The sequence below is a fragment of the Silurus aristotelis genome (assembly GCF_946808225.1).
Source record: "Silurus aristotelis genome assembly, chromosome: 23".
NCBI lineage: Eukaryota > Metazoa > Chordata > Actinopteri > Siluriformes > Siluridae > Silurus > Silurus aristotelis.
The window spans coordinates 15,576,805-15,589,618 of NC_139596.1; the positions used below are offsets into that span (position 1 = coordinate 15,576,805).

The window sequence follows — 12,814 nt, forward strand, 5'->3', positions numbered from 1 at the left end:
TACACAGCAGAGGCCCATGCTGTCGACCCCCTACACGTCTGAACATCTATTTATTTTAATGAATAATGGTTATGGTGAGGAAAACTGGGTATGATGTAGAGGCAGAGCCTGCATAGGAAATCTGATGAATAAATAGAAATAGATTGTTTTTCTTAAAGTTCCTACAAACCTGAGAGGTTTCAAAGACAGTTTTCACTATTAAAACAAACACAGTTAGATGTTGGGTGGTATGAGCTCATTCAGGTTTGCTAAACAGTGTGTATATGTGTTGAAGAAACACAGGTAAGGCAGGGTGTGTCGCTTCCGGAATACACAAACTGTACTTCCGGGAGAGAGAGAAAGAAGCAGCGACAGGTGTTTAAGGGGAAAGTAGGCAGGCAGACATGAACACGGGCGCAGTTTAGACCTGATACATCTCGGTAAAACGAAAGCTGAAAGTGTGTGTGTGTGTGTGTGTGTGTGTGTGTTTTCCTCCAGCTCGAAGAGACTTCCTGTTGTTTTTTATTCATCGCGGTTCATGTTTGCATTTACAACGATGACTTTTCGATTTCCGCGACACATGTCCTGATCATCTGCGTGCGCGCGCGATTCCGTCTCGAGCTTCCACACTTCCGGCTGCGGCGATGAAAATATCCGGAATAACTTTTCTGCACTTTTTACTTTTATACCAAAGAGGTGAGTCGACACGGTTTTTGTATTTCATATATATATAAACAGTTGCAACCGAGACACGGAGCGCATTCCCCCATAGTGTATAAAGTGTCTACACCCAGCGTCTGTGTACTGTAGTGTATGAGGTCGAATAAAGAGGTTATAAAGCGTACACTAGGGGATATTAAGGTGTGTCACCATAATAATGGTTATTATTATTAGTAGTAGTAGTAGTAGTAGTTTTGTAACAATTGGCTGGTCACTTCTGTTAAATCCTGGGCAAAATGTGTAATTTGGGCCCCAAAAGACAAAATATGAAGCTTTTAATAGTCTAATAATTAATAATTAGTCAGGAAGTGAGCAAGAATTAAGCAAATGCAATCCGGAAACTCCTCTGAGTCTCTCTTGAAGCTATCTTGAAACCCTTTTGAGACTATTCTGAGATTCTTGAAACTCTTCAGAGACTCTCCCGAGACTATTTCAAGATTCTCCTGAGACACTTCTAAAAGTCTCTTTAAGCTAACTTAAAGCTCTTTTGAGACTCTTCTGAGACTCTTGAAACTCTCTCGAGACTCCCCTGAAACTTTCTTGCGACTCTCCTGACAGTCCCCTTAGACTCTTTTAAGACTATTGAGATTCTCTTCAGACTCTTGAGACTTTCTTAAAACTCTCCTGAGACTCTCCTTACACTTTCTTGATGCTTTTTTGAAACTATTCTGAGACTCTCCTGAAACTTTCTTGAGACTCTTCTGACACTCTCCTTAGACTCTTTTGAGACCAATGAGATTCTCTTGAGACTATTGAGATTCTCTTGAGACTTTCTTAAAACTGTCCTGAGACTCTCCTTAAAGTTTGTTGATGCTCTTTTGAGACTATTCTAAAACTCTTCTCAAATTTTCTCGAGACCATCCCGAGACTCTTGAAACTCCCCCGATACTCCCCTGAAACGTTCTTTAGACTATTCCGAGATTCTCTCGAGACTTTCTTGAGACTCTCCTCCACCCAGTGTATTCACTCGTATAGCCTTCTGATGCTCAATGCTAAAATCACGATAACGATTTCAACCGTTGAATATCAAAATAATACACACGGCTGTCCGGGTGTACACAAATATCTTCCGGGGAAAATTATTATTATTATTTTTTTAAAGATTAGTCATTATTTGGTTATCCGCTGCACTTCATCAAGGACCTGATGACAAGCTGAAAAACTGAATTGAGATTAAAATGGGATCGATTAGAGACAGATTTCCTGCTCAGTGATTTGTTGTACTTGAATGATTCGTTGCTTCGTGTGAAAGATTAATATCGTGCCAGTTTGGCATTGGCCCCATTTGTTAGCAGGTAGTGAATAAATAATTAAATTTGAACGCTATTATATTTCACTGAACAAATAATAGGCAGGTAGATTTAATCTCGAGCAGCGCAAAGTTTTTCTTTTGAAGGGCCAAAAATCAAATGTAATTATTGTTTCATTATATACTATATATTACATTAAACTTTGTGACCTTTATGATGTCATAATGTTAAAAAATGCTTACCTAGTGCAGTTTTTATGTTTTAGTTCAATGAAACTCAGTCCATTTAGTAACCTTTAATAAGAGACATATAGCTGCTTATTATTCTTCGAAGCTTTTCCAAATGGCATTTTCCACATTTTTGTGTCCTCCTTCACATGTATGACACGGCGGGACGAATCAAAAGTCACCACAGACCCTGGCTTGGGCGTCTCTCTGATCAAAACGAATTGTATTTTGATCGTATTACAACGCGTTGGTCCTGTATTTGAGTTAATATAAATGAAGCTTATATGGAGATTATAGTTGTGAATAAAAAAAAATGTACATAATAAACAAATATAATAAAAAATATATATCAATTAAAAAAATTATAAAAAATTAAGTAAGGACAGTTTATACGATTAACATTTAAAATATACAAATATTACATGACGTTTGAATAAAACAACATGTGCCAAGAGAATAAGGGTGTGTCCCGCAGCTGTATGTTAGCTTAAAAAGGGTGTGGTAGCAGGAACAACTTTGAGACCCCTGGTATATATGTTGAGTAAGAAGTTCTCTGGGCTGTATCTTTATGAGCTGTGTACCCATGTACCCTCTATGAGCTGTGTACCCATGTACCCTCTATGAGCTGTGTACCCATGTACCCTCTATGAGCTGTGTACCCATGTACCCTCTATGAGCTGTGTACCCATGTACCCTCTATGAGCTGTGTACCCATGTACCCTCTATGAGCTGTGTACCCATGTATCCTCTATGAGCTGTGTACCCATGTACCCTCTATGAGCTGTGTACCCATGTACCCTCTATGAGCTGTGTACCCATGTACCCTCTATGAGCTGTGTACCCATGTACCCTCTATGAGCTGTGTACCCATGTACCCTCTATGAGCTGTGTACCCATGTACCCTCTATGAGCTGTGTACCCATGTACCCTCTATGAGCTGTGTACCCATGTACCCTCTATGAGCTGTGTACCCATGTATCCTCTATGAGCTGTGTACCCATGTATCCTCTATGAGCTGTGTACCCATGTACCCTCTATGAGCTGTGTACCCATGTATCCTCTATGAGCTGTGTACCCATGTATCCTCTATGAGCAGTGTATCCATGTATCCTCTATGAGCTGTGTACCCATGTATCCTCTATGAGCTGTGTACCCATGTACCCTCTATGAGCTGTGTACCCATGTACCCTCTATGAGCTGTGTACCCATGTATCCTCTATGAGCTGTGTACCCATGTACCCTCTATGAGCTGTGTACCCATGTACCCTCTATGAGCTGTGTACCCATGTACCCTCTATGAGCTGTGTACCCATGTACCCTCTATGAGCTGTGTACCCATGTACCCTCTATGAGCTGTGTACCCATGTACCCTCTATGAGCTGTGTACCCATGTACCCTCTATGAGCTGTGTACCCATGTATCCTCTATGAGCTGTGTACCCATGTATCCTCTATGAGCTGTGTACCCATGTACCCTCTATGAGCTGTGTACCCATGTATCCTTTATTTAGATTGGATGCTACAGTATAAAGTGTTAATGAAGGATTTTGTACCATTTGGATTGGACTGTAACGTGGCCTTTTTTTCCCCACACAGCATTATCAGATAAGGAGAACACAATAATCGGAGAGCTGGGGGAGAACATTGTGCTGCCATGCCTCAATCTCCCTTTCAACACCAACATAACAGTGACCCGCTGGATGAAGGGCGGCGTGGTATTGGCTACCCATAAGCACTCTTTGCCCGGCAGCACAATGTATGCGCCGTCTCATATATCCATCCTGGACAACAGCAGCTTGAGCTTTGCAGGTTTGATGACCCTAGACGAGCAAGTGTATCGGTGTGAGACCGAGCCGAAGAGTACCATGGTGCCTCGTGAAGTTAATTTACTGATTGCAGGTACATCAAGGCTCTGTAATTCACAGGTGTATGTAGGAGCCACGTGGGCTGGTTTCTGTTAGACACGTGATGGGGTGGGAAACAGGTTCGGCCGGTTCACAGCGCCTGTGTGACCTGCAGCAGATACAACCAACAAAAAACCTGCTCCAATGAATATAAGCCAAACTTCTTTCTTCACCGTTTGCAGGGATACGCCATTCCGACAGAAACATTCATGATATTGCGAATGTGAGCATTAGATGAGTTATATGGAGGTTATATGAATGTTATATGGGCGTTATTTCAGGTCTTTATTAGGCCATTTATAGCGTTCAGATTATCTGAACGCTATATGAGCGTTGTATCAGCATTAGAGGATTTTTTGGAATGCTATATGAGCGTTATAGCCGCAGTAGATGAGTTATGTGAAGGTTATATGAGTGGTGTACGAGCGTTATATTCTCATGAAGGTTATATGAACGTTATTCAAGTGTTATATCAGCGTTAGTAAAGTTATCTAAAAGTTATACTGTATGAACGTTATTTCAGCATTAGATGAGTTATATGAAGGCTTTATGAACGTTATATGAGTGTTAGATGAGCATCAGATAAGTTATCTTAAGGTTATATGAATGTTATATAAGCGTTAGATCAAAATTAGATGAGTTATATGAAGGTTATATGAGTGCTATAGTGGCATTAGATGAGTTATATGACGGTTATATGAATGTTGTATGAGCGTTAGATGAGTTGTATGAGTTATTTTATTTATTATTTTCATTTATTAGTTTATGACTGCAAACATGATTGTGTTGCTGCTGCTGAAGTAATATGTGAACTAAAAAAATAATAATTTAATAGTACTTCCCCAAAATGTTTAAAATATTTAAAACATCTTTCTTTCTTGTTTATTTGCTTTCCTATTTAACTAAAATTATTACCTCACATATGCCTTGCCCTGATATGACCTTTTGCCTTTCACAAATTGTTATATATTAATTATATACTTTACAATTTTTTATAAAATATATATATATTTTTATATTGTTTAATCTCTTACATTCCCATTTTTTTTTTTCCAGACGGTCCAAAGGACATGGTGGTAAATGTAAACCCAGGGACTCATCTCAGAAACAATTTGTGGTTTGTCATTAAAGGCCAGACTGTTACTTTTAATTGTTCCAGCAAGTCGTACCCCACGCCGAACATGACCTGGATGTTTGAGGATTTGAATGAAAACAAAAGCAGGGCGTTTAAAAATAATGCTTTTCTAAACTTTGAGATCATCAACATTCAGCCTGAGGATCAGAGAAACTACACGTGCATCGCTCTGAACACCATCTCCAACAAAACAGAGGCGAAAACACTGGAACTGCTCGTCTACCGTATGGCTTACAAATTACTGTTCCGTCAGTGCGAAACGATTGGTTATACGAACGTTCTATTAATGTTGTGTTAGATGAGCTATGAAGCCTGTATGAGCGTTAGACGAGAGTTCGAAGAAGGTTTTATGAACGTTATCTGAGCATTATATCAGTGACTGTTGATTTCTATGAAGGTTTTATGAGCGTAATCAGCGTTTAGTTATGTAAAGGTTATATGAATGGTAAATAAAGGTTATAGAAGCGTTATAAGTGTTATATAAGTGTTATCAGCGTTAGATGAATATAAGACTCCTTTAAAGCTGCTACAATAAACATTATGAGCATTATAGCTATTTATTAATTTTTTTTATGAAGCTTATATGAGCCTTATATTAGTGAGTTGAATAAATATTATGAACATTATATGAGCAACAGATGAGCTATATATGTATTTTACAAGCGTTAAATCAATGGTAGATGAGCTGTGATGGTTATATGACCATTATAACAATGTCAAACGATTGTTAGAAGAATGTCATATTATTTAGGGGTTAAATTAATGTTAGAAGCTCATCTTCCTAGAAAAGTGGAGGTTAATATATTTATACGGTCGTGCGATAAATTGGATGTTTTGGATTGACGGTTCATTTAATATCTAACATAATATCATTATAAATCCTAATCATGGTGTTACAGTTTTCTGATTTTTTATTAACGCTTGTTCTCCAGATGCTCCAGATATTCATCCGGACTGCCTATGGCAACTTGGCTCCCAACCCGATCAGGGCCTTTTCAACTGCACCTGGTACGGAGCTTACCCGACCCCCAACCTAACGGTGGTATTGGACTCGACTGATGGCGGGGTTCTCCTGAGCAGAACGCAACAGACGGAGAACTTTCAGCTGACCCTGAACAGGAGCATGCTGTATGATGGCCAGCAGATCTCCTGTGTGGGACAACACATAACACAAAGGCTTGACCCTGATAAAATATGCACCCTCACATTAGGTAATATATGTGTATGTATACACACTACACTTCCAAAAGTATTGGGTCACCTGGTCATAAGTACGGTATTTGATCTTCGAGAGTTGCATTCCACATTTAGTCCCAATTCACTCTTATAATTCCCTCCAATCTTCTGGGAAGATGTTCCACTAGATTTTGGAATGTGCTTATGGATATTTGTGTTCATCAGCCACAAGGGTGTTATGAAAGGCAGGTACTGATGTAGGTGAGGAGACCTGGGGTGCAGTCAGAGTTCACATTCATCCCAAATGTGTTCAAGGGATAAGATCAGAGCTCAGTAGCAGGACACTCAAGATCTTCCTCTCCAAAGCATGTAAACCAGATCTTCAAGGAGCTCACTTTGTGCACAGGGGACTCACCATGCTGGAACAGGGTTTGGGTTTCCCAAGTTCAAGTGAATGCAAAATTGTATTATAGTGCATCTAAAGACGTCCTGTACAATTGAGTGCCTCCAGATTTGTGGTAACAGTTTATAAAAGAACCACATAGAGCAGGAAAGGTCAGGTGACCCAATACTTTTGGAAATATAGTGTATATTATGTGTGTGTAATATGACTTTTAATTGCCATATTACTTTGAAGTGTAAATATGAATAAATACATTAAAAGATCATAAATAGAAATCAATTTCAGATTGGGCTTTAAAATGTATAAAAAAATAAATAAATAAAAAAAAAAGGTAAACTTACTGTGTTTTTAGTTTGGAAATAATCCCAAACTTTGGAAACTTTTTCTCTTCCTTTGGCCTGAATCCCTAATTCCGACCTAGTAATTCTGACTTTTTCTCGCAATTCTGACTTTATTTCTCGTAAGCATCCGTCATTTCTGGTCATTCCCCAGTAAACATGTTGTGGGCTTGAAGTGTGAAGCTGATGGTGTATGAATGAGGCTCCTCCGCTTCATCTGTCTTAATCCGAGCTGATTCGCTAAGACTATCCGATACAGAGGCCACACCTTCTTCATTAGGATTGACAGATACAGAACACATCTTCTCGCTACTAAACTGAACCGCTCAAAAAAACCTGCTGCATAAAATCCTGCCTTCATTCTATTTTTATTTTGTTTTTCACAGCCGCTCCATATCCTATGGGACAACCAATGGTTGCTGCTCTGGAAGGCACGAACGTCACCCTCACCTGCTTCGAATCAAAGTCTCTGCCTCCTGCTAAATCCATATGGCAGCGAGGAATAAACCAGGAGCCCATTGTTCCCAGCTCCAAGTATATTTTGGTTGAGCAGGGTCCTAATCTGAGCCTCACCATAGTCAATGCCAGCATGGCGGATCAGGGCTTGTATTTCTGCTATAGTGAGAATACTGTTGCTGCCAAAGAGCTGGAGGTCTTCCTCACCATCAGAGGTAAATAACGTCCACTTTGTTGTTTGAAACTAATGGAAATATGTTGGTCTGTGTATCGGTCTGTACATTAATACTGTATATTTGTTAATAATTTTTATTAAAGTTATTGTGCAATTTTTTTTTTATTGAGATTTTACGCTTTTCAAACATCTTGTGAACGGGTTTGTTTTTGTAATAGCCTCTGCGGATAAGTCCGGAGCCATGGTTGGGGTCTTTATATCGGTTTTAATCGTAGCAGCTGGAATCGTGGTGGGCTATTTCATGTACACTCGCCGCGACAGGATATGCGTGGGTATGCATGCTTTTTATCATTCAAAAGGTATCTGATGAGAGATTTGTTCCAAATGGAAATAGTTTTTTTTTTATTTATGTATTTTTTTTCCTCTCTACGCTGTGCACAGGTTTACCATTTAGGTAAGTATTAAAACAATTATTTAAAAAATGTGTTGTGGTGGTGGTGATAAGATTTATTATTATAAGTATAAGCAGTGAATTTATAATTTTTTTTACCTCAGATGTGACCAGTATATGTAACAGCTATGTATGTTAAGTTATAATAATGTAGCTAACCTGTATTGATGGCTTCTAGCTACGTTAATCAAAATCCAGACTGTCCCCGAGTTGCGACGGTTCGATTTACGATTTTTTCCATCTTACGAAAACTCGCAATACGACAACACTGTAAAAAAAAAAAAAAAGCCAAATTTTGCATCCACTCACAACCCTACGTTCGTTTATGGTCCCGCTGCCATTTACATATATATATATATATATATATATATATTACATAATACATATTTTATACAGTATGGTACTGTAAATTCTTCTGCTTAGCCAAATGATGTACCGTAATTTAATTTGAATTAAATGAACAAATTACAGTGTACTACCCCATACCGATCACTATTCTTTAAGTCTGAAGTAACAATATTTTCACGGGATCATCGTAACTCCTCGTCAGGGACTACCTGTATACGTTATCCAACTCTCTACACTCGGTCTGTAGAAGAAACCTGTGTGCGTTCAGGAGCTTTCAAAAAATCCCTCAAAACTGCGATTTCATCTTCTCTCTAGGGCATTAAAGGATACTACCGCGGATGTTCTGAATCTTATCGAATCTGACGACGAAGAAATTTTTCAAGACGCTGTTCCGAGACTCCCCCCTCTTTCCAACGGTCACGTTTCTGTCCAGGGGACAACTCTTGTGGAAATCCACCGCATTCAGTCCAGTAAGTGTGAGCTGTTTAGAAGGTGTTGGGTGCACCTGCAGGATTTTTCTTTCTGAGACCCACTATACAGCGGACTCCTCGTTATAAGTATGCTATGTGTTTGTTTTTTTTCGAGCATCACATTCCACATTTTGTCTCAATTTGCTCTTATAATTTCCTTCACTCTTCCAGGAAGATTTTGGAGTGTGCTACCACAATGCTGTTGGTGAAGTCAGGTACTGATGTAGGTGAAGTGAGGAGTCTTGGGGTGCAGCAGTGTTCACATTCATCTTAAAGTTGTACAATTGGGTTGAGGTCAGAGCTTTATAGAAGGGAGATCTTCCACTCCAACCCATGTGGAGGATATTGTTATGGAGCTGGAATGGTGAACAGGGGCGTAGTCATGCTGCATCAGGTTCAAGTGAAAGAAAAATTCATGCTAGCACATCCAGAGACATCCTGTACAATTGTGTGCTCAAACTTTGCGGTAGCAGTTTGAGGAATGTCCCAATACTTATGTACATATTGTATAGAACTTTCATTTATGAAACGTGTGAGAAACTTTGTAGAACCTGACAAACTGAAGATAAGAAGATTTAAAGACTAAAGACTTGCTTTTTTTCCTCAGAGTGTATAATCATCCCATTTGATTTAGCATACAGCAATTGTTTGGGTCGGCCAACCCCCAGTGAAACCATACAAATTTCCAATTTTAAGGATCTATACCAAGAATTATTCAAAGGAACCCATTTTTCTAAGTGTGTGTGGTCACCATATGCTGATATGATTTAGTACCATAGCTGGTTTGTTCATCTCAAAGAACTTTAAAGGTTCAGAGAAGGCTCGCATTAGAACCTATTTCTAATGCAATATCGATCTGAATTAGCCTTGAAGAAACATCAAATATATATGACTGTACAGTTATCTGGCGCCATTCATTTTAATGAGTTCTTCAGTTTGTGACTCTGAAGTACTACTTTGTTGTAAAAAGGGTTCCTTTCAAAACAGGTTCCAAGAAGACCTTTATTTTTTTACAAGCTACAATTTTTAACCTTTAAAATAACATTTAATTTAGTTTCCATTTACATGTTTCTTTGTCTTCTCCAGTTTGTGTCTCTCTTCAGTTTTCTAGAACCTTCTCTAGAAAGGAAATCCTCAATATCCAATCAAAGAGAGACGAGCGTTGAAAAGAACCAGTAAAAGAACCCCAAACAACAGTTCTCTTATTATACCAGCTCACTCATATTCTAACATTTCTATTTACTCTTCTAGATAAATCGAACACACCTTTCCTGCTCCACATGTGGACTTTGATCACCAGGGAGTGAATACACTATATATACACTATATTTCCAAAAGTATTGGGACACCTGATCTTTCCTGCTCTATGTGGTTCTTTTATAAACTGTTACCACAAATCTGGAGGCACTCAATTGTACAGGACGTTTTTAGATGCACTATAATACAATTTTGCATTCACTTGAATTCAGAAACCCAAACCTGCTCCAGCATGGTGAGTCCCCTGTGCACAAAGTGAGCTCCTTAAAGATCTGGTTTACATGCTTTGGAGAGGAAGATTTGGAGTGGCCTGCTACTGAGCTCTGATCTCATCCCTACTGAAAACCTTTGGGATGAATGTGAACTCTGACTGCACCCCAGGTCTCCTCACCTACATCAGTACCTGCCTTTCATAACACCCTTGTGGCTGATAAACACAAATAACCATAAACACACTCCAAAATCTAGTGGAACATCTTCCCAGAAGAGTGGAGGGAATCATAAGAGTGAATTGGGACTAAATGTGGAATGTATTCTATTATCAAACCTTTGTATGGTCCTTAGCTTCCTAAAAGCTTCTCCCAATGCAACAAACTAGATTTTTCCCCAATTATTATTTTATTGACTTCACGTTTGTAAGTACGACATTAATAATTGTAGTGAAAGTCTGCATCAGCCATGTAAACGGTTAAACTTTTGAGTCTACGTTATCACGGTGGTCAATAGGTCAGGGGTCATCAAAAAGTTAAAACCAAAACAGGTGAAAGACTTTTTAGTTTCCATACCAGGTCAATAAACTCCAGCGATACAACCTGCTGTCCCACCAGTCCTCACTATGGACCTCCATCCACATGCTCTTGTTTTACAGGACAGAGGATAACGAGCGCATGTCACAGAGTCATTCTGATTGAAAGCGCGGCCACGTGGAAACACCATATCGGATATTAGATAACGTCTCATGTAAACCGGATCTTTCAATCGGAATGATTAGAATCAGAACGGCAAGAACATGTAAACGTGGCTAATGAGCCTCGGCCCTCATTATCCTGTCGCCGAGTTACCACTGTTCCTTCCTTGGAGCACTTTTGATGGATACTGACCACTGCAGACCGGGAACGTCCCACAAGAGCTGCAGTTTAGGAGATGCTCTGACCCAGACGTCTAGACGTCACAATTTGTCAAACTCGCTCAAATCCTTACGTTCGCCAATTTTTCCTGCTTCTAACATCAACTTTGAGAACAAAATGTTCACTTGTTGCCTATTAAATAAATCCACCCACTAACAGGAGCCATGATGAAGAGATCACCAGTGTTCTTCACCACTCAGAATGTGATAATGTGATAATGTTATGCCTGATCTCTCGTTATCAGATAACCATCTTGTTTATGGAACACAATTTTTTTATGTTTTTGCGTAAATATTTCTTTATAATTTTCGAAATTTAATGGAAATTGAATTGGACATCGTTGCAGGTGATCATGAAGATAACGTGACTGATACCGATCTTGATCATCACACACATGACCGAACGCTGGATCACCCGCTGGATCACATGCAGGATCACACACAGGATCACATGCTGGATCACATGCAGGATCACACGCAAGAACACGCGCAAGAACACACGCAGGATCGCACACTGGATCACACACAGGATCACATCTATAATCAAACAGAACTAATTGACTATTAAAAAAAAAACTTTTGTAATTACATAATTTCTTAAAAGAGCCCTTACAAGGTCTTTTTTTTACAGTGCAGGGATCTAAAGTTGCAATTTGTGTGTGTGTGTGTGTGTTTTGGTGTTAATGTTGCATTTTCAGGTTTAAACATTGGACATACAGTTACTAATAATTGTATAGTATTGTTTTTATGTGTGTCGTTACCCACCGCCTTGTATAGCAGCATGAACTCTGTCCTGAATATTGTGAATTGCTCGCTTCAATTCTTTTTCTTTTTTCGTTTTTTGAATGCGGTAAAATAAAATCTGTGATTTTCTCAGAGAAAGATACAATAAATCTGCAGCATCTACTGTAAACTGTACACACGTGTTCAGTGTGGCCTCTGTTCTATAAATAAAATAAATGACTTATCTGAGAAAAAAGGAACAGAAGATACGAGTGTGGGGTTTTACCGATAGTGTGGCTTTTTTTTTAATTGGATTATTTAAAATCATCTCATCTATATTTCATTTTAGATGTCATTGTTCAGGGTCTGGATGTTGATCTAGTGTAAACTTAATGTGGATTTTTTTATCGATGGGGAAACTAATCCTTGAATTAAGGATTTTGACAAAACTGGAACTGTTTGATCCCTGTTTTCTTGGTACTGTCTTTTCATTTCCTGAATAAATGCTTCCACATCAGGGATATTGTTCGTAAGGAAATCATGCTTTCAACTTGTAGTCAATCGTGTACATACAGTAATGATTTTTTTTAATTTTTTTTTTTACAAAAATAAATGCTGAAAGGAAGAAGTACTGAAGTTAAACGAGGCATCATGTGACAAGGAGGTTCATCCCACAC

The 12,814-nt window shown here is 38.9% G+C and overlaps 1 protein-coding gene across 1 annotated transcript; it reads left to right on the plus strand.

The window, feature by feature from the left end:
- Positions 1-341: 341 nt before the first annotated feature.
- On the plus strand, positions 342-12,658 carry vsig10 (V-set and immunoglobulin domain containing 10). The gene is made up of 10 exons (XM_083527394.1): positions 342-369; positions 478-675; positions 3,772-4,074; positions 5,136-5,438; positions 6,147-6,425; positions 7,518-7,802; positions 7,981-8,094; positions 8,204-8,216; positions 8,877-9,031; positions 11,762-12,658. Exons 2-10 carry the CDS (start codon positions 624-626, stop codon positions 11,980-11,982), a joined length of 1,725 nt encoding a protein of 574 aa, XP_083383520.1. The 5' UTR covers positions 342-369; positions 478-623; the 3' UTR covers positions 11,983-12,658.
- Positions 12,659-12,814: the final 156 nt, after the last annotated feature.